The sequence below is a fragment of the Lichenostomus cassidix genome, chromosome 1, assembly GCF_008360975.1.
Source record: "Lichenostomus cassidix isolate B80296 chromosome 1, HeHo_3.0, whole genome shotgun sequence".
NCBI classification, from domain to species: Eukaryota; Metazoa; Chordata; class Aves; order Passeriformes; family Meliphagidae; genus Lichenostomus; species Lichenostomus cassidix.
This window is the reverse complement of record NC_139479.1, coordinates 87,069,957-87,095,009: the sequence shown is the minus strand read 5'-3', so window position 1 is coordinate 87,095,009 and position 25,053 is coordinate 87,069,957. Positions and strand designations below refer to the sequence as shown.

Below are 25,053 nucleotides of genomic sequence, written 5' to 3'. Positions count from 1 at the left end.
TGGAGTACTGTGGAAATTTCCATTGTGTGGAAAGAGTAAATGAGCAGAAAGAAACAGTTGCAAGATGAAATTAAGGACTTAACTAAGAATAGTTAAAAGAACACAGGAAGATCATTCCCTGTCATTCTAGACTGTACTAGGTGTCTCTGGAAAGAAGAGAAAATAAGACCTGTGTATGCTGAGCCAGCTTTCCTATGGAACATTCCTTTTCTCCAGACGGAGTTTCACCATTCTAAAACAGGAAAGTTTTTCAGCCAAAGGACATGAGATGCAGTGAGAAAAGTTAATGTGTAATTGCCACAGAGTTTCTGTTCCTTATCTTCCTCCCTCGTCCTAGCGACATATTCTTGCTGCTTATGTTGCCAAACCTGTTATACACTGGAACCCTCCCTGACATGTTCTGAACTGCTAACAGGGCTTAAACAAGTAAAAAGGAAAAAAGTAGTATTTTTTTCTTGTGTTAATACACTAACAGTCACAAAACCATGCAGGAAGTGTCAGCATGGCCACAGGAGAGGAGAAAGGACCTCATAACCTATTTCTGTGTTGAAGAAAGGGGGACACCCTTTTCCTTTCAACAGCATTAAATGGTTTTGCTAGGGAACCACACCTGAAATATTTGGGAATTACCATCCAAAAGTAAAATACAGCCTGCTTTGGTTGGAATTCAGCAACTATGCAACTCACTGTGGACTAAAACATGATAGACTTGAGAAAATGAGAAAAAGGTCGAAGTTCCTGTTGCACAATGCAAGACTCCTGAGCAGGAATTTGGCATGATTTGCTGTTGCTGGTGGGACCCACAGTGTCTCTCCATAAGGTGCTCCTATGTTCCTATTGTATAATGTTTTACTTCAAATTCTTTCAGTAAATAGTGGGGTGGGAGAATGGGGACGATGTTGCCCGAGAAATCACTTAACTATTTTACTGATGAGCTGTGCTTTGGAGAAGAGTACACTGCTGTTATTAGTAGCAGTCCCTCCTGGATGCTGTGCCTTGTGGCAAATGCAGCACAGAATCCTACATCCTCCCTGATGCCTGTTCTCAGCCTAAGGTGTTCACAGTCTAAAGCAAGTGTGACAAAGCCACGGAATAATTTAAGTATGGAAGACCAGAGAGAGATAACTTGGTATGAAAAGAAACAAGAAAGAAAAGAAAAATGAGTGAAATCTATTTTAGTAAAGATAGGTTTTGCCTGAAAACTACACCTATAACTAGGATCTTTTTTTCCCCCTTCATTAGATATTTTCCATCCAAAGACAACACTTTGTTTCAGACTAATTTTACCACTAGTTTTCACTGTACTTTGCTCCAGCCACGTGCCATAAAAGAGCAGACCTCGGAGAAAGGTAACTCAATCTGGTTCCTTTTTCTGCCTCAGGAAAAATGGGTGTTACATTTCAGTTACATCCCTGCAAATAGGCATTCACAGGGGTCAGTGAAAGAGCAAATATGTTTTTTTATGAAAGCAAATAGTCACATGACCTAAAAAGAATGTAGCTTTTATCTTGGCAGGGTTCCTCGGTCTGAGCTGTCAGTTTATTTAGTGATACAGACAGGTTTTGTCCAGTTCTGGCATGATTTTGCATTCCTAACGGACACTGCCAAATTAGCAAGAGCACATCATAATGCATTTCTGGTATGTGCCATTGTCATGCCTTGTAGTATTGCAGTTTGTATGGCATCTGGATTGTCATTCTGGTACATTCTAGAATGTCATTATGATGATATTTCGGATGTTTGTTGCTGTGGGGGGCAAGTGACTGTTTCCAAGGTCAGCCATCAGCTGGGGGGACAGTCTCATAAAAGCACCACACCACATCACATCAGTCCAGCCTGCTTTTTGTAAATTAGCACTGTGAAAGCAATACACCACTTTCTCCTGAGGCAGCAGCAGTAGTGATACTGCAACTCCTATTGTTTGTGATGGGGAATTCTGCATTATCAAGGCTTCTGTTGCTGAGAGATAGCTTTCTTGTTCACTGTAGGCACCAAAAAACCAGGACACTCAATATGTAGAATTAATTTTATATCTGGTTGAATTGACGGCTTTGAGAATTTATTAATGGTGGTGACTGTGCAAGTCTGCTTGTTCTACGTTGAGCCTATTCCATGAGAAAGTGTTGACTGGTTGCAAACGGTCTTTCTGTGAAAATGAGAAGATTGCCATTGAAGGGAGAATTTCAGGATAGAGTGGTCATAGTTTGTGGACATTTGTGTTGAAGTGAAGTCATATTTGATGCCAAAGATAATCCTTGTGATGGTGCCTCTATTTCTTGAAGAATTCTTGAAGAATTGTTAAATTTACTGGCTATTGGCAGCCTCTGATTCACAGAACTGTTCTGTGAAATCCCTTGCAGATGAAAGATGTCAGAGTGATTCAGGAGATGGTGTTATTTGAAAACCTCTCACTGACACTTGGTGCATGAGAGATCATAGTCTTGGCTGAAGAGATTTCTTTGACTATATTGGAAGCACTGATGAGATAAATATTCTTGTCCATTGCCTTCTCTGTTACTCCCTGCTTCCTCCAAATTTTGTCTTGCTTGATTAAAAAAAAGGGATCATAGTCTTTTATCAGAGTCACCATTATATGACCCTTTACTTCTCACACCTGAATGTGTGGCAATATGTGACACACAGAGCTCACACAAGTTTCCAGCCTACACCTGCTTGAGAGCCATTGATATTGACAAAGTCCCCAGGTCTCCATTAATATTGATGAAGTTTCCAAGTCTCCAATATTTGGTGGTGCTCCTTTTACCCAGATTCTCCTGCTCATCAAGTTAGGCAGCAACAACTTTGAGCATCATTGAGACTTCTTCGAGACTTCCTGAATTTGTACTTGAGGCACTGCTATGGGATGTACATTTGGCCGTCTGAAAAAAAGATAAAGGGCCTCCATGGTGAGAGCTGACTCCTCTGCTTCCTTGACAACATTATGTTCAGCTGCTCTTTTAAAATGATATTTGCAAAGTAGGGAACAGGCCAGAATGAAAGGTATGGAGGTGAACTGATTTTCAATTTCCTCTGAGCACTATAAAGGCCAGATGATACACTGATTTTTATGCAAAATCCCTGACAAGTGTTTGTTGATATTGAGGACAATAGCTTTCTACATGTCTTGCTTCTGCTCGCTGCTTTCCTCTTGCAATCTTGCTCTGAAGTGTCCTTCCATGGCAGCCCAGCTATGGTGAACTTTGTTAAGCCTGTCTCACAATTTCTAAAATTGTGAACCTCGAGTACATGAAACTGGCAACATCAGTATCTACCATGTCAACACACTTCATTATGGGGCTGGAGAAGGCAGAGATATGTTCATTTCCATGCAAAAGCTTGTTTTAGAGATTATTTTTATGGTACTGTTTTATATTTTGTTAGAGACTGAATATTTTTTCTTACAAGTTCTGTTGAAATTGATAGGTCAAACAAGCAGTGTGGAATTTGGCTGTAAACATGTTTCCAAACAAAACAAAGACAAAATCAACGCTTCTTGTAAATTGTGGCTCTCTAAATGGAGAAGTTTTGGCTAGAAATTGCCATAGTAAGAGGTTTTAGTTGTAGGTCAGTAAGAGAAAATGGAACAGCTTGAAGAAAATACATAAAATGGTGAAAAATCAAGCCTGACATCCCCCAGTTTAATACTGGTTGTATGCTTTTGAATGAATCAAAGGGAAAAGAGGTTACTGTTTTGGTGTGATGGATGAGGTACTGGTATTCTAAACAACAAGGCTGTGGTTTGGTGATTCCCCACATTTGACAGGCCTGTGCAAAACTTTTCAGGCTGAGAGAGTTGTTGTTGCTGATCCTAAACTCTCTGGTTTAGCTATTGACCCTTCCGAGTTATCTCCATAGCATTCACACCAAGCCAGCTGGGCTGGTTAGTTGAGCACTAACAGTGTAAATATTTGGCTGAGCAGTAACAAAGTGCTCAACTAAATATTTACAGCCTAACAAATCTAACTTCTCTCGTTTTGGTAGAGTCCCACTATTGATTGTAGCTCTGCCTTTCCTTCCACAAATATATTTACATCAGTTATATCAATATATTTATCAATTCTTAATATTCTTTGAGAAAGAAGTAAACATTTTGCCCTCCTTTCATTACATTTTAGTTCGTGCAGCTCTGCTTGCTGTTAAAAGACTGCTGGATTTCCCCTGTTCCCAGTTTTATGTCACCAAAGCATTTCTGGCTTTCTTTATTTCAGATTTACAATTTACAGAAGACCACTTGCTTTCTGAGAATACCTGGATGCTTTTAATCCCCTGCTGTGCTAGTTTTGGCTGCCATAGAGTTAATTTTCTTCAAAGTAACTGTGACACATGATAGAGCCCTGCTCTCCTGGGAAGGGTTGAACACCTGCTTGCCCATGGAAAGTGGTGAATGGCTTCCTTGTTTTACTTTGCTTGCATATGCAGACTCTTCTTTACCTATTAACTATCTTTATCTCAACCCATGTGTTTTCTCACTCTTACCCTTTTGATTCTCTCCCCCATCCTACCACAGGGAAGTAAGTGAGCCAACTGCACTTTTTTCTTTTACTGTAGCAGTTCAGCTTCCTACAGTCTCGGAACTCTACTGGATCCTTACTAACCACAGTACTCCATGCAGGCTGATTTTCCAGTGGTGCTTGTCCTCTTAGTGCTATCCAGACCACTGAGGTGCTTAACAAACTGGCCATATAATTTTTTTTTTTTGTCATTTAAGTTTGATGTGGAAACACTATTTTGTGAGACATGTTGTTTGACAGTACTCCAAAAACTTTAGGAGGGCACTTCTCTGTAACAAGTAAACGTGAAGCCATAGATTCAATTTTTACTGCATGGCTGATAAACAAAATATATATATTTGACAAATAAATGTGTGTGTACCTATATTACAGCCCACACATGCCATGTGGAACTGTATCCTACTGTGGTATGTACTGTACAAACATATTAGTACATGTATTTAACCATTCACAGAAGCAACATGTCCCCCATATTCTTCATGAATAGATCCTATAGGTATTTAGGGTTAGTGTATGGTTCCTAAGTGATAGACACTTTCTTACTAAATCTCATGAAGTGATTCTTTTTAAGTTGTTATATATACCAAGTATTTGTCAAAGCAAATTCAGCTGTTCTCTGCTGTTGTACAGGCTTACACTACCAGACCCTCCTTATTTTCTATGTGTCCTTATTGATCAACAAATAAATGATCCATTGTTTTGTCTCCAAATCCTGTGCATAAACCACCTTTACTGCTTTCCAGGTGGTCTGTTGTTGTGGAGTAATTGCTAGGTGCTTTCCGATGAAATTCTGTTGAGTAATTAATTGTGAACAGTCTGGACATGGTTTGTTTACTGTCCTGATTCCTGTAAGTAGAAGTGACCTTCCCTTGCCGTAACTGGAGAAAGGCACTGCATCACAGGCTTTTCTTTGACTGACGTGGGAAGTCATATAGTGGGAAGGAAGGGAGAAACAAGGAAACTGTTCCTGGAACTGCCACTGACTTCTGATTGGGGAAATCTCAGATCAAATTCCAGTTGCTACAAAGCCTTCAGCTTCAGCTTCAGCCTTCAGCTGGGACTCTAAGCAAATCCTTTCGTTCAGTGCAGGTCTCTCGGAGAATGTACTCTTTTAGAATGGGGACTGACTCTTATTTTGTGCCTTGGAAACAGGGCCGAGATTTTCCTGAGCTATCTCACATCCTCCTTCAATAATAATAAAAAAGGAATAGAAACGTTTCACTGAAGTACAAATAAACAGAAATACATAATTCCACAGTATTGCAAGTGTTGATCGTGTCTAAGAAATTGTCAGCACGACCCCTCTGCCTGTATTTATGCTCCAGGGGGTGTAAGCCCTGTTGAGTGTCCCTAACACGCTCCGGGCACAGCAGCCTGTTTGCGGGCGCCCCGCTCCCGCTCCCTTCTCCCGTTCCCTTCTCCCGCTCCGCAGTGGATCGTGCCGTCCACACTAATCAGCACCGCTCCCGGTGTTAAAGGGGCCGCCGCACTGTTCTCATTTCCCAAAGGAGAGGGCCCGGGGGTTCTGTCCCCGGGGATTCCGCAGCTTGACATGGTCTGACAGGAGCCGCTCCCGCCACCTTTTGTGCTGCCGGCTGCTTTAACTCCTTCTGTGCCCTTCAGAATTGGAGGACCTGTTTGTGGGGAATAATCCCTGCTGGTCCCCATTATCTGGACAGAGGGAAATTGTGAACAGCTTTATCCCTAATTCTGCAAAAGAAACTTACTTGTCTGATTGCCTTTTCATCCAGGTGTTTGTTGTCTTCATCTGCACTGCATCCAGGTCTGACCTCCCTTCCTTCTCATCCCGTGTGTCTTTCTAGCAGCCAGTACCACAAAAATCTTTGCCTGTGCTTCCTGTCCTTTTGTTTGGATTAAACATCTATTATTCCCCTTGTTTGAATCCCATTTCATCACTGCAAACTGTTAAACTTGTTGATCCAACCCAGACAAGGCCCATATCTTCACCGTTGTGCTTTTCAGCCTTTCCTCAGTCTAATGATTTGTGTCTCTGCTGTCCATCCATCTGCTTTAACATGACCCTGGCAATCCTTTCACTTCTCTGCCTTGATTTCACATGTGATTCACAGATGTGAACTGGCTTTGTATGTTCATATATCACTGCTTTTGAATGACTAGGCTTACTGAGAGTGTAGAGAGAGTTTTCCTTTGTTAAAATTATTAGTTAAAGCAAATTACGAAGTTAATGGTGCAGTAAAGCCTAGAAACTAAGTCTTTTCTCTTAAGTATGATTATTATATAGATAATGCAGTACTGTTTGCAAAATATGGTCTTTGAGTGCCTTCCTCTGCTAGGCTGTCCTCACATCTCATGTTTTCCACCTCCATGAGTTATCCTCTCATTGAGCCTCATGGGTGATACATGTCCAGGGCAAGACTTGATGGATGCTACAAACTCTCTGATTTTCTGAGTACTTTCAGATATGCCAAGAAAATTCTTACCTGCTGAATTATTAGAGAACTTGATTGCTGAGTGGAAACCACTGGTGAAGAATTTCAACTTGGTTATGATCTGATTCACTGCAGAACTTGAAGCTCTTACATATTGTGCTGAAATTATGACCTTTGAGCTTTTGAACATTTCATGTCATGGATTTTCTAACATGCAGGGAATAAAACCATAAAATAAAGGTCTCATTTAGGTCAACTACTGTGCACAAAATGGTCAACTTCAAAGCTGGAAGGGCCTTGTATAAACATCTTCTGAAGATCTCCAAGAATTATATTACTCAGCCTCTCTTGGCACTTGTCAGTACTGAATCACCCTCATAGGAAGAACAAATTTTTCCTTGAATATAGCTGAAATTTTCCTTGGTGCAGCTTGAATGTTGTTGCTTGTCCTGCTGTGCCCAGTGATGACATAGATGCCACTTCTGTGGAGGAGCTGCTTCATCTTTTCTGAGTCGTGGCCATTCTAGTAATTTCTGAAATTAGCAAGTAATCCCATAATTTCCTCATTAATGAATTTTCCCTGTTGACAAATATCCAAAGTTATACTGTCAAAATCCCTCCAATTCCCCAATTTATACAATACTGACAGTCAGATAGATTGATAAATATTTATCATATAATTAAGTTTTACTCCTAGGCAACTTTGCTTAAAGCTTGAAAATAAATGGAGTCCTTATCTAAGGGCTCTGCTGAGAGATTGATGCTGCACTTTCCCAGGCCAGTTTAAAATTCAGTTGCATGCAAAGGAGTCCTGCCATATCCCTTTTCCATCACTGGCCACTTATTCCAGTCCCCTTCATTGCACCAGCACTGGCATTCAGGATGTCAGCTGGATCTGCTGGCTGATCTGAGTGGGACTCTGCTGTGTCAGTGTGGTATGCAGGCATCTCAAGCTGTTTATACAACTGTACTGATGGACTCAGAGCTCAGTTTCCTTTTTCTGGCCCTGGGTGATAGTGAGGGTTAGTATCTCTGTGCCAGTTTATTCTGATGTGGAACAGTGGTAATAATGGGAACCAATATCAGCAATGTCCTGTGAGATACTCAAATAGAAATGGCAAGGAAATGTGAAGCATTAGTATTTATATGGAAACAATTTCTTCTACAGTCTTTACAGATACAGTAAGTTTATAGTCTCAGGGTGATTTGAAGACTTGTATAAATGGCAGGATGTTATAATTGTATTGATTGGGTTATTAACAATACTAATTTTGAGTATATAATACTAATAAGACTAAATACTATATAGTATGTTAATTGTATACATGTATATAGTATACAAATTGTATATAATATATAATACAAATAATATTAAATTGTAAGATACCAAAATAGGCAAACAATTAGTCCAGCATGAGTCTAATATTCAGAAAAAAACCCTTAAATTTATGCTCCTATATCTGTAGGTCGACACAGGTATTGATATTTGCTGCTTACTGAAAAGCCAAAAATGACTGCTTTTCCAATATTTACAATGCTGATTTTCTTATTTTTATTGATTTCTACCATGTTTTGTTCTTAGTCTACTTTTCTGGAAACAAAACATACTTTAGACAGTCTGTGTGTGCCTGTATATCATCATCCCTTTGTAACCTCTGGAACAGTTATCTTCTACCAAAATTGGGGTATCAAGGTCTCAAAGATAATTTGTTGATTTGACAATTTTCTTTAAATTATTTTCTGATAATTTGATGATTATCTCCTTCATAATTATCTCAAAGAGACTTTTTTCCCCTGTTATCTCAGAGAAAAGGTTCCTATAAATTTAATTAAAATGATCAACTGGGTAAAAAGATCCAAAGGAGGGAAAGGTTTCAAAATGAACCTAATCAAAGATTCAGCACAAGAAAAGGATCTTGTAAGTGCTCCAGCAGACTCAATTAGAGTTCTTGGACCTGGAACAACTGCACAAAAAAAAATCTTCGGGAAATTTGTTGTTGTTCCATCTATAGAACCTGGTGGTTCCAATGCTCACATGAAAACAAAAAGGTGATGACTTTTTCTTTATTTAAAATAAAACATTTCCAGCCTGCAGAATTGTGGAGAAATGCTTGACAAAGCTTGATCTGTAAAGTTTTGAAAACAAGATGATAATAAAAAACAATCACAGTGCCCTCTTAAAAAGAGTTGCTGGTTTTCAGGAGTTTTACTCTCAGCTGTGGTTGCAAAACCAACAATTTCTTTTAGGCATTTCATTTTTAATGTAATTTCAGGAAACTCTTTATTACTTCTGGTAAAATTCCTGCAGATATTTTTTTCAAAAGATGGGAAAAGTTAAATAGGACAGAAAAGCCATGATGACCTTCTGTTTAAGCACCTTAGTATGGTGGATTTGTCTCCGTGGTGATTCTGCCACAGCTGTGGCCATGGGAAGAATTAACAGAAGAAATTACTGTGATGTTTGAGATGACACAGCAGGAGGGTCCCTCAGCAGACTGATGGTACCAGGATGATTCAGGTTGAGTTACTTCAGTGCAAAATGGAGCGGTTAATTTGTCCTGGGACTTGAACCTAATTTTGCTGCGAGGCAGATCTAGAACACTCACCCAGCTGTGGATAGTAGCCCTTTACAAAGGCAAAATGCTTTAAACACCTTGACCTAGGTCTGCCAGAACTCATTTTTACCTTTGCCTAAGACTGGTACCACATAAGAATCCTTTAATTATCTACAAAAGTTGCAACTGAACAATTCTAACCCACAGGTCAGTCTCATGACTCATGACTACCAAAAGCATTTAAAGAAAGTACCATGTCATCCTGTCTCCTTAAATTATCCTCTCTCAGTGCCTTTGCTATGGGACTAAATCAGTACTACGTAATCATGTTTCAGATTTTTCCAGTCTTCTACTTTCCCTTCCTACTCTGATCTATACACATGAATCTGCATGACCCAGTTCACTGTCACCAAGTAACTGTCATTGTACTTGAGAGGACTAGAAAAATGTGCTTTTCTACGGGGGAAAAAAACCACCAAAAACCCTCTCTCATTATTAAAGGTCATCCCTGCAGGTCTGGGATTAGAAGCACAGGGAGCAGGACGTGGATATACAGAGCTGCCTGTCCTCCACCTCTGGAGCTGCCAGTCTGTCCCCTTCTGCCAGGGCAAATCTTCTCTGCTTAAGAGCACAGCTGCTCCACAGGCTGGCTGTTTAATCGACAATGATCTCTAGTTTCAAGTATGACAGCACCGACCTGCTCGATCTCCATTCAGCTGCAGGTGGGGGCAGCGGAAGAGAAAGGGAGGGAGGGAGAGGGAGGACACTGCAACCTACGTGAATAATTGATAGTGCAAGGAAAGGAGAGCAGCTGGGTTCCCTGTCTCCATCTGCTCACCAGCTGGGGATGAGAGATCCTTGCTCAGGTAGGGGATGAACAGCTTAGCTGCTTTTATTCTCGTCTTGCTTGCAATGCCAATTAAAAATATTTTGCGTCTAGAAGGAATGGGATCAAAGATAGGTGGGGGAGGGTTGATCCAGATCTCTGCTGCTTGCATGGCGTTGTGTAATGGATAGAGTTTGGGGCAGTTTCAGCCTCATCAGGGAAAGTGTCTGTGTGCTTTTTAAAAGACATTGTGCTATACTGCATTGTGTGGAGAAGCAGTTGCAGAGAGAGAAAGGGAGAGTGGAGGTGGGGAGAGCGGATGTCTGTGTAGGAAATGAAACAAACTAAAGGGATGGAGGGGCATGACAGAGGGTCTGCCCAGACTCAAAGGAATCCCACCCTGATTCTGTCAGTCCTGGACATAAAATGAGGAGTCCAAGTGCGCAGCGGGAGGTGCTGTCTGTGCACACCCGGTGCTATATTTAGAAGCTGTGTGCATAGATCTGTAGAAACAGCTGATGTGAAAACATGTATGTTTCTGTCTGTGGATGCAGCTACGAGTTTGTGTAAGATTGAAGTTAAACTTAAAAAACCACAGGTTTTGCCCTGAAGAGTTTACCCTTGAAGGATACTGCTGTGTTTATGTGGTACTGCGCAGCTTCCGTGGAGCTGCTGATGTTCTTACAATGACTCAATTAACAGAATTGCAGGCACCAGTTTCTGTGTTACAGCTAATACCGACTTTTCCTACGTGAGGAAGATAAAATGCTAATGAAGTTAAACATGAGGAAAAAATCTGCTAACAAAACCAGGAAAAATACATAGTAAAAGGTATAGACACCAATTACTGTAATACATATATTGATGTGCGTACAAGGATACCTGAAAGAACAGAAACTTGTATGCCAGTCCCTGAAACACACAATAACTATAAAATGCATAATGATCTATGCAAGTATGGACACATATAAGGGATTAAAATCTGAGACTGCAAGTACACTGAATTAGTCATATAAGAATGCAAGTATCAGTAGGAGCTGAATCTACTTATTACAACTCAAGGTTTATATTAGGTGATATTTTTCCATCAGCAGGGTAAATAGTAACAATCGTTAGCTTGATTATAAGTTGAGGAACAGAAAGGGGTCCTGTGATTTGCTTACATGTGATTTATTCATATTTCTATTGCTAAAAGAAGCTAATTAGAACAGTAATTAGGGTATTTAATAATTGTTTGCTGGTTTGCTTATGCATTTTGAAGGCTTTGTACACAGCTGGAGTTACACAGAAGGCTAGGTAAAGCTGTGAGACAGTTAAATGAAAGCTGAGCTCAGTGTGGTTTTGTATGTGAACAAAGTTGGCTCTTGTCTGTAGTGGCAAGCTGCCGAAGAACAAGAATGGCAGAAAGACCTGAGCCTCTCTGTATGCTTTGCTTTCACCATGGCCAGGCTTGATAGTGCTGCTGATAATGACCCTGAGATGGGGGAGGGCAGTAGTTACTGCTGGCAGCCCTCTCTAACAGCAAAAAATAATGTCTCTTCCTCCTTCCTAGATGCAGCAGAAATGGCAAGCTTGGCTCTTTGCCTTGGTCCAGTCACATCTCTCCTCAGAGATTCAGGTGAATGAGTAAGACCTGCTTGTGCAGACTGCAACTGCTCTATTCAGTGCCATGGGCCCATCTGAGAGGCATTTGGGTTAGAGCGAGGATGTATGAATTGGCCCATGCTCCAGCATCAGATCTTCTGGGGAATTAAAAGAGATAGACAAGAGGAAATTGAGCCACCTGGATTCCATGCAAGTTATTAAAACATCAAGTGGACCCTTTTTTTGTCCATTCAAAGTTGTCACATATCTTGATTCCTTACTCTTTACAGTCTCTTTGCCTACTCACAGATCCTTGAAATCCCCATAATAATTTCTATCCAGATATTTGAGTAGAATTTATAGGAACTATCAGGATGAAAATGCTGCATTCACACCTAAAACTTTGATATAACTCCTTGCTCTCTGCGTTTTTCTTTTTCCCCCATCTCTATCAGCTCTCATATTTTCTGTCTGGTCTGTCTGCATACTGTTTGCACTCTTCCTTTGCATCTTTTCCTAGCTCTGGCAAATTCTGTGTCTTGTTCTGCGTTTCCTTATGTCCCCTTTGTGAGTTAGAACAAACCCAGCATGAGGCTGACGTTTGGCGTAAGGTTGTAGCTGCTGCTTTTATAGGTCTTGATGTAAAGAGAAAACATGACATCATCCCGTGGAATGAAACTGAGCAGCACAGGAAAAAAATATGTGCCCAGAAGAACTCTGTGTTCTCATTTAAACACAGGTATATGCATATTCTTGCTATGGCAGACCATGTTCTCATGCTCAATTTTTTATCAGGAATTATGATCTGTTGATAAGTGAATGCTGACACATCTGGTTAAGGGGTTCGTGACTCCTGAAAATTTGAGCTTCCATAGTTTTCATATTGGATCAGTGAGCTATTTCATAAGGGGTGCAGCCAAATCTCTGTGGTACTTGATGGATGTCAGCTCCGAATGCCAAGGACCGGCGGATTTAGTATCTTCCTAGCCTTCCCTTGAAGGAAATGGGGATTTGTGGAGAACTCCTTTGATACTCACTTTCCTCACTGGATAGTAAGAGCCTGGAGATGCGATCTTGTTCTGCAGCAGAGCTGAATGAGGGACCCCTCTGCTGTCCCTGCCTAGCGCTGTGCTTGTGTCACCCTCCCGGACGAGGCGGAGAGCAGCATCCTCGGCTGGGCTGTCCCAGCAGCTGCTGCTGCACGCTGTGCGCCATCCCTGGGCTCCCACACCGGGGGCTTCACGGGAACTGCTCTGCCACAGCGGAGGAGGGGCAGAAGTCATCCCCCCATCCCCCCTTGTCTCCTTTTCCTCCATTCCTCCTCCCCTCCGTCCTCCCCGGAGCAGCTGCCCGCCGGGCCCGGCCGTGCAGCTCCTTCTCTGTCTGTTCCGTGAATCCCTGCCCGGGAGGAAGAGGAGGGGTGGGGGCGGGAGCCGCGGCTTCGCAGGGGGCCGGCAGGGAGCCTGTGCCCTTCTCTATGGCGAGGCCGGGGGAGAGCAGGCTCCCGAGGAGGGAACCCGGGAGCTGACTCAGCGGAGCGGTGCAGCATGTTTTCCCGGGAGCACGGCTTCCCTGCCGGAGCCAGCGGAGGGTAGGTACCGGGACCGGGACCGGTGCCGGCGGCCGCGGGGCCTGGGGCCCTGCCTTTGCCGGGCAGCCCGGGGACGGGGCAGGGCAGCGGCTGCCGGCGTCGGGAGCGCAGTGCCGGAGCAGCAGGAAGAGCCCGCGCGGGTTGGCTGGAAGGGCGGAGAGCCGGCGAGGGGGAAGGCGATGGCCGTGCCCAGCCGGCAGCTCCGGCTCTGGCTGTGGGCCCGGCCCTCGCTGCCTCCTCCCTCCGGCCCTCCCGGCCCCGCTCCGGCCGGGGGAGGCGGGCCGTGAGGCGGCAGCGGGTCTCCTTTCTCTGCAGGGAAACAGGGAGGCTTGGCGGGCTTTCTCCTGCCCTCCTGGGAGTGGGGGACCTCTCCGGCTGGGACTTCTCAGGAGGTGGCAGTGCGGGCTGGATGGCAAGATTAATTTCCCTCTGGAGTTCTGCTTTCTCCTGCCCCGCTGGGCAGTACCTGGAAGGCAGGGAGAGCTGCCACAGTTCTCCGGGCCCTCCCGATCCCCTGCCCGGCTCTTTGTGGGCACACGAAGTCCTGGGCGCGGGCTGCCCACGGGTGGAGCGGTGGCCTCCACGGGAGCTGCCCAGCAGCCAGAGGGGAGTGCGGGTGGGCAGAGCTTCCTTACTGAAGTCCAAGTCTGTGGGCAGAAAGTTTGTGACCAGCTGAGAGCAAACCGCCTCTCATCCATAGTGGTTGCTTCCTTTTTCTAGTTCTGCCTCGGTAATTCCTTCTCTTGAGTCCTAGGAAAATGTGTGTAAGCAAATTTCAAAGCTGTACAGGTGTTCTGAAAGTAGGGCTGTTCATGTCATGTTTTCAGCTGTCTCCACGGAATACCTAACAATTGTATTTGGTAAAGCAAATGCACCTCTCTAAGGCAGAAACAAGGGAGTGAAGCAGCAGCTGTTTCTCAAGAGAAGTGGTTGCCCAGAATTTTCCTTATAAGCATTTCAGGCCTGTTCTTGTCTCACATTGCCTTCAGTTCTTCTGAATTGCCTGTCCCTTCTAGTGAGGGATTTAAAAACATATTAGTGTCTCCCTGCAAGAAACTCTTATCAGGCTGGGACACCAGTTATTATACTGACTGTCGTTCCATAGATAGCTGCAAATCATGCTGTAGTGTTTCTCCTATTGGAAGGCTTCCAGATGAGCAGAAGTATTTACAACAGCTATACACCTGCTTCCCTGTGAACTTTCAGGAAAACAGTTATCTGAGGATTTGGGGCACTTGCCTTTTAGAGTGCAACAAATCCCTACTACCTCTGGAAGATTTATGAAAGGATGTATGAAATTCTGTCCAATTTTTGTTTTTCTTAGAGCAAATATTTGCATTGACTTGTTTTTGAGCTGCCTCAGCTATAGCAGATAGCAGTGATTTTGAAAGCTGGGTAGAGGGATCCCATGACTGAAATAGCAGAGGATGCTGCAAGACAGGAATACAAGGCATGAGCAGAGTTGTAGTGGCTTAGAGATCTGCAAAGGTTCTTCTTGCACCGTTTCCAAATTGAGAGTGGAATTTATGAGTGGATCAGCATTACCTACCTTTAGTTTGACTGCCCGCTTGAAATTAATGCACTGGTTACTGTTACTAGCAAAATCCTAATTTAGCCTTCTGCATTTTTTAGGCCCTATGCTTCCCCTTGTTGCCATTTCCTAAGAATAAAGCTTCAGCAAGTATACATTTGCACATAAATATTCTTCTCCCAATCTGCAGAATTGCTTTTTGTTTTCAGAAGGATGATGTTCTTCTTTCCTGTGGTCAAACAGTTTGAAGTTCCTATTTGGGAAGAAGTATGTTCTCTTTCTATTATGCAGTCTAGTGCTTTTCATTCCAGAAGTTCAAAATTCCAGAAATTCAACGTAGACTTCAAAGCAATAATTATAATAGTCCCGATTTTTTGTGATGTTTTATAAAAGATAATGTAAAATCTAAGGCATTCTCTTGGATTTTTAAAGGCCTGTGGCATATTCCTAATTTGGGATAATTACAGAATTGTGAACACCTCTAAGTGTATCGTAAGACTGATGACTTTGGCTTCTACTGGACTCATTTGGACAATAGAAGTGCCCTAGGATTCAACAGTAAGGAACAGTTTCTGCACAAAGGTTTCCAGTCAGTCCAAAGTGTTGAGATGAATTTATGGTGAGGGGACAGGGGCAGGACTGACCACACTGACCTCATGTAGGAGCTGCCAGATTTCCATGATGCAGGCATGTATTTTACTCCTCTGAATGATTCAGCATTCAACTCAGCCAAAGAAAACACTGTAGCATGCAACAAGGCCCCAGGACATCCAGTTACACAAAAGGTTCTATTATTACACTTCTTTCTGAAAATGAGAATTTATCACATTAAGCTCTTACATTTTTAGGGCTCACAGAACAGAAACTTAAGATTTTTAAGAGACAGTGAAAATCTTCAGTCTTCCATTGGGCATAAATTTTGCTCATCCCAAACATTCTTCAAGTAAATGAATAAGATGGTAAATAAAGCATGTATTGGTATAAATATTAATTTAAAATACATTTCCCATCAAGCTATTTCAATATTTATTTGAAGTTGTCAAGACTAACTCCTACGTCTTCCCTCCCAGATATTTCATGGGATTAATTTCTAGATCCATTACACAGATCTCTCTCATTTGAATTTCAGTAGAAAATTGTGGGATGGAAGCATTGTGTTACTGTGTGTAGATGAGCCTACATGCAAGTAACATGATGCCACTGGGCCACTAAAATGAATTGTGAATTGTCAGAGAACTGGTGAGCATTATGATTGGTGGAGCTTGTGACAGAATAGTTTCAATATTACAGAGGTATGTTTTACCTGCATACATGAGAGAATATAGCCACTGCTTTCAAAGCAGGGGTCTGCATGACCAGTGTCTTAGCATGGAAGCAGTAGCAGTCATGCAGCTAATAGCTATGGAACAGCAATTCTTGATTGCATTGTAGGATTATTATGTGTTGTATGATGTTGGTATGGCCAGTGACAAGTAGTGTCTCTCATGGCTCTGTCGTGGGACTGGTGATCTTTAATATCTTTATCAGTGACGTGGACAGTGGGACTGAGTGCACCCTCAGCAAGTTTGCAGATGACACAGAGCTGAGGGCTGTGGTTGACACAGCCAAAGAAGGGACCATCCAGAGGGATCAGGACAAGCTTGACAAGTGGACCTGTGAGAATCTCGTGAAGTTCAACAAGTCCAAGTGCAATGTGCTGCACCTGGTTTGGGGCAGATTGCACCGTGTCTGGGGCAATCCCAGACATGAGCACAGACAGGGAGATGAACTCATTGAGAGCAGCCCTGTGGAGGAGGACTTGGGAGTTGTGGTGGAGAAAAAGCTGGACATGAGCCTGCAGTGTGTGCTCACAGCCCAGAAAGCCAAACATATCCTGGGCTGCATCACGAGAGGAGTGGTCAGCAGGTTGAGAGAGGTGATTTTCCCTCTCTACTCTGCTCTTGTGAGACCCCACCTAGAATATTCCATCCAGCTCTGGGGTCCCCAGCACCAGAGAGATGTGAACCTGTTAGAGTAGGTCTAGAGGAAGCCACAGAGATGATCTGAGGGCTGGAGCTCCTCTCCTGCAAATACAGGCTGAGAGAGCTGGGGTTGTTCAGCATGGAAAAAAGAAGGTCCTGGGGAGACCTTACTGAAGCCTTCTAGTACTTAAAAAGGGCTTGGTAGAAAGGAGGGTGAGTTTTTACCAGGCACGTAGTGACAGGACAAGGGAGGGGGGCAGTTTTAAACTAAAAGAAAAGGGATTTATAGTATCTGTTAGGAAGAAATTTTTTACTCAGAGAATAGAGAGCACTGGAACGAGTTGCCCAGAGAAGCTGTGGATGGCCCATCCCTGGAAGTGTTCAAGGCTGGGTTGGATGGGGCCCTGAGCAGTCTCTTGTAGTAGGTCACATCTGAAGGAGGGGTTGGAATTAGATGATCTTTAGGGCTTTTCCAACCCGAACCCTTCTGTGATTCTGTGACCACTAACAATCATGTTCATGATTGCATTACAAAGAGGATGAGTGCTGTCTCTTGTAAACCTGTGCTTTGTTCCCAGCTCGACCTATGTGGCCTTCACCATGACTTAACCCCAGCTGTGACTGCTAGTGAAAACTGTGAGTGTCATGGAAAGTTTATTAAGTAACAGTAGGAGAGCTGCAACTGGCTGTGAGACTGTCTGTAGTGCCGTGGGCAATGCTATATATGTCTTCTAAACTACAGTGTATTGTTTGTGTTGCTTTTTATTTTCTCTCCTATGAAATCAAATAAAGTCCTGCTGCTGTTTGTACACACTGCTGCTCCAGCAGGGACCATAGTAATAATATATTTTCCATAGCAGATGTGCAGACAAAAGCTCACCTAATCTCCATGCTGGCTGTACCAGCAGTGGTAACACAAAGCTGTGCCTGCATCTCTCTGCAGGGTGTTATTGGTTCTGTTCTAGTGCCATCTCTGTTACTCTTCTGTCTTTGAGACTAATATACAGGCTGTTGCAACTGGGGCTGTCCTTCAGGTTCTGATTTCAGGGATGGTTCAGAACTTTCCTCCTTTTTAATACGGTTCTCTTGTGAGATCTGATCACAAAACTTCTCATGAGATGTCTTTATCCTGCTCTAAATCCATGATCGAAGAGGAACTTGGCAAAAAAAGATCATTCAGCACTTACATGACAGTTGTGAGGAAAATATTGTGTGTGAGCTGAGACAGAGTAGTCAGAAGCCAGAAGATTTTTGCTGTTGCATCCGGGATGTTTTGCAGGTGGCAAGTGAAGTTCAGCCACCTCAGGGATTCTCACAGGGAATGACAGCTTCCTCGTAGGCAAGAAATGGCCTGGGGAGAGGAATAGTAAGCAGATGGCAAAGGAGACACTGCAGGCAAGCACTGACATATTGAATTCTCTTCAGAATTAACTTTTTTTTTTCTTTTTTTTCTCTTCTGCCTCTGTTGCAGGAGGTCTGAGGAGGCATTGCAGAGTTTCAGTGATGTTATAGACTCTCCCACCAAAGGCTTTCCATGTGCCCTCACTCCTGCTGTCCCCAACAAGGTAAAAACAGTCCATTTTCCCCTGGCTCAGGGTTGGAGTGCTTTGAGTTATGTGTGCAGGAGAAATGACTGAAATCAAGCTCGTGGTTACGTGCATGTCCTGCAGATGTAGCTACCTCCTTCTGTGAGAATCCTAAACTTGCTAATTTGATCAGTTCTTGTGCCATACTATCTCAAGTCAATCTGACCCATTGAAAGAGAGAAATTCCTGATACCTGACTGACCAGATTTCAGGTCAAGCTTTTGTAACACAAGCCAAAGACAACTTGGCCAGTTGTTTTGTCCATGCTACCAATTAAGGAAGAACAATTCCATCATGTCTTCAGCAAGGAAGTAGCTTCTTTGCCAAAACATGGAAGGAGCTGTTGGCTCCTTCCATATCTGGGTTACCACAGAAGATAATGTTAGCTTCTGCAAACACCAAATTATTTATTTCTATTGTCTTTTCCTTTTCACAGACTGCGGACTTGTTTGAGATGATTGAAAAAATGCAGGTAAGGAGAAGTAATTCTGTCAAACTTTGGGATCTCTTAATTTTCTGTAGCAAGCAAATAATCAGATTTGTCTTGTCACTTCACTCGCAATGTCCTTTAACACAGGCTTGCAGAATATTTAAGTCTTCTAGACTCAATCACTTACTTTTCAATGGGATTTCAAAAGCATGTTTCAGTGTTTATTTTTCCAGTCAGCATGATAGAAGCAATAGACACAGATTGTTATAATTCTGTCTGTCCTTTGCAGCAGTGTGAAAAAATCGAAGTTGCAATAAGGTATCTCTAGCATCTTCTTTAGGAAGCTCTGTTCTGCTGGGTAGCAGGTATAATGACAGGTGATAAATGGGATGTTAACCTGACTGCATTTAGCAAGGTCAGACAGTTTAATAAATAACTACTGTATGTCCTGTCCTTAGCTTTTGCAAGAAAGAAGGATTCTGGCTTAATTCTTACACAGAAATACATGCATTTAGCTGCATATATTATGTTACAGACTTAAAAGAGGGTAGAGTTGGGTTTTTTCCCCTTTTACTGTATCAGATAAAGAAATAGTAATATAATAATATGTTATATGTGTTAAGTATCTAACAATGAAGTCTTGAAATTTTTCAGATTATCTGTTTTCAGAGTGTCCTTGCAAGTTACCAATGTTTTCCCTGAGTGGTGCACCTTCTTTAAAGTGCTGTGGTTAACCTTGACCTAACATAACACATAGCATGGCACATAACTCCTGCCTTTTCCTATGTGCAGGAATTTCTTTTCCTTTTTTTTTCTCTTCAATTTTATTAATAATTTCTTGGAAATAAATGTGCTACTGGACACTTTGTTCTGTGTTTACAGATCTAGTGAAGTTACAGTAAATACTGTGTTAAGGAGACTTAGTAATATATTGTTCCTAGATTGCTTTGCAGTACAAGCAGTTAAAAGACAAGGAAATTTTATTTCATCCAGTAAGCTCAGATGTTTCAATCTTCATATGTTTGCATAGCCAATCCTTCTTCACTAATCTAACTGCTTTTGTTCACTACCTCTGTTCTGCATTCCTACAGTTTCTGCATATTCTTCAGTCTTATTTTCTCACAGCTACCTTCATGGTTTTTTTTTTTTTTTCCTGTATCCCCTTCCATATCCAAGTTGTGTGTTTTGAACTAGTCCTCTCAAGGCACTGCTCTTCCCCCATTAAAAATGTGTATTATCATAGCATTGGTATGCCACATTGAACCCTGACTCTGGGTCAGGACACTTTTTTCTCTGTCAGTCATTCTTTCATCCTGCTCAGGCCAGGTGTTTCCCCTCGTTTGAATATGAGATTTCCCCTCTTGTGAATATGAGATTCCCAGACTGATGCTGTCTCCAGTAAGCTACCTGAGAAAACAGGGAGGGAAGGCATTTCCTTAAAGGCAGTGCTGCAAGCCAAACTGGATCAAACCAGAAGGATGTCTCAAGGGATGGCTGACACTGCTGCAGTTTATTACTCTCCCTTTTGAGGAATGACAGTGATTATCAGCCAGTTGTTCTGCCCATGCTTTGACACATCCAGCAACTTACACTGTAAGTTTCCTGCAGTTGTGGTTACCCTTTAAAATAAGGATTTGGACTGTACAGCCCAGGGCTGCATTATTCTTATCTTAAGCTTCACTCTAGAGGAGAGACTAGTAGGTTTAAACTTATATCTTCTGCTTCCAGGCTACCAGGAGCTTTCTTAACAGTGCAGAGTGATGGAATGTGCTGGTACATTCCTTTGTTCTCTATAGAGGTGCTGATACAGAGCTCCTTTACAGCAGCCCAGAAAGTTTTCCCTCAGGCCTGCTGAGATACTGGTCTCCTACCAGGACCTCCTTTGAAACTGGAAAATTCTTGCAGTTATCAGATCTGCCAAATATGCCAAGGAAGGGGAGAGAAATATTAGAAAATTGCAGTTTCCCAATCTCCATTTCCAAGTGCAGAAAACTCATGGTGCACAGCAGGTGTCTCCCAGTACTTCCCACAGTTTGTTGCAGAGGGCTGTGGCTGCTTTGTACCTACGTGTCCCTCCTGTCTCAGTCCTGTTTTGACAGTGCACAGGGCTTTCTGTTAGTGACAGGACTGTCTGTCTTTCCCAGATCCCTGTTTCAGAACCTGGTCTTCCTTGTGAACCTCAACTCAGTAGGCTGGCAACTGAAACTCGAGATCACATCAACAAAACACTCTTTAGCACTTACGTTTCATGCACTCGACTTTTTCGCCTTTAAAACTTCCCAAATGCAAAATGGTTGCTACCTACCTCTGCAAAATATAAAGATCACTTGTCAACCTGTGTTCCATCTTAATTTGACAACTCACCACATCCTGGTAATTGATTGCTCATTTTGTCAGTGCTGTGTACTGACATCAGAATTCAAACCAAATTTTCTAAAGTTTTCCAATGAACAGTGTTTCCAAACTGGTATTTGTTTAGTCTCTACTGTTGAAAACACAAATGGAAAACAATTTTTTTTGGGAGGGTGTGTAACTGTCTCGAAGCTCAGCTTTTGTAGTTTGATCTTGTGTCACCCTGTAGATAATATGTGAAGCTTCTTTCTCCTGGTATAGTTAAGGAAAGAAATTTGGTTTTCTGTTAGCTGCTCATTGTTCCATGCTTGCTTTACTGTGTTTCTATATTTAACCAACTAAAATTTGTTGTTATAGCTACTTTTCATGATTGAACTCAACCTCAGACTTCTGAAGAATGATCTCATGCATCTACTGCTAGACTCCCTTACCCTGGAGTTTAGCCATACTGGTTTTCTTCTGATGTTTCTAAGGGTTTTTAAAGGTGCTAAGCCTTTGTTGTATACTCAGGGTCTGGCTCCTCATGATTTCATGAAGGTTTTGGTTTTTTTATGGCTCCTTAGGTTCTTTTAATAAACTTTCTCATTTTCCTGAAACCTTGTTTTTATCTGAAGTAGATGTGTTGGGGTCTTTTTCTTTCTTTTTTTTTCTTTTATTGCTCCTGCAAAAAGCATCCTGATTATTACGAATCCTCGATAGTGAGGTTACTGTTGCTCAGTGTTAGTGGTGCTATGCTAGCAGTTTTTGCACCCTTCACAGCTGGAACATTGTCCAAAACTTTTGTTCCTGAGCCTCCAAAGTCTCCACTGTAGATCTCCTCTGAGATTTACCTGTTTCTACCAGAATTTAGTTGACACGCTAGTTCCACTGTAGAATATGTGCATAGGCATGGCTGTTATGAATCCAATCCTGCTTATTTTCACAACAAAGTCAAGAGCTGTTTATCCTGTCTGGAATCCCTGATTAGCCACTACATTAAGCAGTCGCTGATGGTGTATAAAAATGTAGTCTCTGCATCATATTCCAGTATGAGAGCTACAAGATTTTGGTGGCAGTAGTTGAATACTCATGCATGGTGTGTAAGAGAAACCTGTATTTTAAATCCTGATCTTCAGCTTCCTATCTGATGATGCAAATTCTTCCTCTTACTCTTCTGTCTGTGATGCCCATTTGGTCTATGGCCTGTTGACCCTCATATCTTCTGGTCTGGGCTTCAGCTCAGTCTGTGTTTGGGCTGTCCTCACTGAAATGTCCTATTCTCATGGGCTTCTGCTGCAGAGGTGTGGTTGAAGCGAGCCACTTTGCCGTGGTGAGAAGGCAGAGGATGGAATAGCCTTAAGAAGGAGAATCAAGTCTGGATGTCAGTTCCTGATTCAGGAAGAAACTAGGCAGCCAGTAGCCTTTTGCCCTGTTGTTCCAACCAACCTTGTAGTCATTCCATCTTTCTTTTTTATTGTTGCTTAGGATGGGAAGGAAGGTAGCTAGAAGATATTAGAGAATCAAATAAGAGAATTGGTTTGGGAGACTTTTAATATCTGCCAGTTGTCTACTTTTTAAGAGGTGTAAGGTCGGGGTAGTTTTAAAGTTTTAATGTCAGATTAGGGGACTGGCTAAGTTCTAGCTTCACTTCTTTTTATTCCAATCTTCCAAACTTTCCTAAAATGGAAGATTTCATAGAGGGACAAAATATGCATATTGAGGATGTGGAGGACACAGAGGGTAAGTGAAACAGACATGCTAAAATACAGGATTCACTGTCTGTGACTTTATGTTTCCAGGGGAGTCGTCTGGATGAACAAAGATGTTCCCTTCCAGCTCCTCTCAAGGTCAGGCAAAGTCGTTGTTGCTTCCTAAATTGCTGAGAATGGCAGATAATTACTGACCTGGCTTGCAGTGTACTTCCATACTGGAATGAATAGGCAGTCAGTCTGCAAACATCCCAAGAGCACTTAAATGCTTGCCTTTTTTATTTTCTTTTTTTTTTCCTAGTTGCTGCACAAAAGGATGAAACTATGTAGCTGAAATAGAATTAACACTTCCCTTTACCTAATTTAAGTAGTTCCAATAAGAGTTTATTATTATTAAAAGTGTTAGTTCTGACTAAGTAATTTCTTAAATTTATTCAATTTATGAGCTGTAATAATATTTTTGAAACCACATAGCATTTATTTCAGCAGTCTGCTTGATGACTCATAGAGATGCTACTAGAAAGTTGATCTGTTTTGCCTGATATTAAGGCAATAAGAACCGATTCCCATCTTTAAATCCTCAACTCCTCCTCTCCATTTCTTCAGTTTCAGCTCAGGCCCACTGACCTTAAAATCAAACTTGACCTTGACTTTAATCTTGGGATGACCTATTACAAAAGCTACATAGAGAACTGACAGCATTATTCTGATGGAGATAGTCAGTGCTCTTTGTGGTAATGGAGGGAGCATCCAATTGGCATAAATTGGCTCAGATCCTACTCCTGTTCTCTGAGTCACACCTCAGCATTGCTCAGATGCATACCACAGATCAACCATGGAGATGACACAGCCTCATTCAAACTGTGAATAACAGCACTTTTTCTACTTTTCCTACTGTCATCCCTGTCTGCAGAAGGACAGCAGCTCTCTAACACTGTGTGGAAGGAAAGGAGAGAGGCTGTCACTCCTAATCACATCCAATTTGCCTATAGTTTGGCTACCTCCTCATTTTGCATGCCTGTATTTCATGTCATTTGCATGCCTGTATTTCAAGGAGTGTGGGTAAAATCTGACTCATAAATTTATTGTTCTCCAATAATAATGCTGAGACTTTGGAAATGGAGTCCAACCTTAAGTCCTAAAGTAAAACTCAAAGGATGACCTAGGGCAGAATAGAAGCTGAGGGCATAGCTTGCACAATCATGAGAGCAAAACATTTTAAAAGGTGTCACTAATGTTAGCTGATGGTCTGTTCTGATTTCAGACAGAAGAGGAGTATATTCCTTACCCCAGCATCCATGAGGTGAGTTAGTACTGCCCTCTTCTCTCTCTGATTGTCCTTGGACTTCACTGGTTTTTCAGCTTACTGGCCTACCAGCTTACTGCTCTGTCAGTTTTAATGCTCTCTGTCCTTCTGAATAGGTATTACAGAAAGGGTGGCCATATCCTCTCATTATCCTACCCCAGTTTGGGGGCTACTGGATTGAAGGGACCAGCCACAACCTCTCCAGCTTGAGTCCAACTCTGTCTGATGTACCCTTTTCCTGGAGTGGTAAAGTGAAACTGGAAAGTGACCCTACAGCCAAGCTGTACCGCAAACATTTTCTGGGAAAGGTAAGAGTGACCTTCAGAGCCTTCTTTGCCCACCCAGCCTTAAGGTTGAAATGCTTCTCAGGCTTTTTCTGGTGGGCTTAGAAATGTCTGCACTGCTGCTGCATTTCAGTTCTTTATGATGCCTTGAACTGAGGTAAATGAGGTACATACTGAAATATGGTCTGTAGTGTGTTGAATTGGTTCTGTCCCTTTGTGAAATGTGCATTATCCCATGCAATAGTAGAAGGATTTGCACAAGAAATGCTTATATTTATTTAAGAAGGTCCTTTGAGGCTCCTATACAGATACCAACCTTGGGATAACAAGTGGAAAAAGTGTAATAGTATTGAAAATGGAGATGGTATTATTTTTAGAGGGGACTACAGCACTGACCCTGCAAGCTCCTCAGTAGGAAGCAGAACAGTCCATTTCCC

The 25,053-nt window shown here is 42.3% G+C and overlaps 1 protein-coding gene and 1 long non-coding RNA gene across 14 annotated transcripts in view; both read left to right on the top strand.

Moving 5' to 3' along the window:
- The first annotated feature begins 1,780 nt into the window (after positions 1-1,780).
- On the top strand, positions 1,781-5,253 carry LOC146445138 (uncharacterized). Its single transcript, XR_014853761.1, has 2 exons — positions 1,781-2,906; positions 4,209-5,253. It is a non-coding gene; the product is annotated as an uncharacterized LOC146445138 (long non-coding RNA).
- Positions 5,254-10,016: 4,763 nt separating this feature from the next.
- LOC146445137 (rap1 GTPase-activating protein 1-like) overlaps positions 10,017-25,053 on the top strand; it is a 45,702-nt gene continuing 30,665 nt past the window's right edge. For 2 of the 13 annotated variants that reach the window (XM_085067961.1, XM_085067953.1), the window contains exons 1-6: positions 13,292-13,478; positions 18,442-18,535; positions 18,993-19,028; positions 23,117-23,164; positions 24,291-24,329; positions 24,449-24,640. In XM_085067961.1, the coding sequence (XP_084924087.1) occupies positions 13,435-13,478; positions 18,442-18,535; positions 18,993-19,028; positions 23,117-23,164; positions 24,291-24,329; positions 24,449-24,640 (453 nt within the window). In that variant the 5' untranslated portion in view covers positions 13,292-13,434. The other 11 variants (XM_085068030.1, XM_085068047.1, XM_085068004.1 and 8 more) reach the window with 10 other exon arrangements.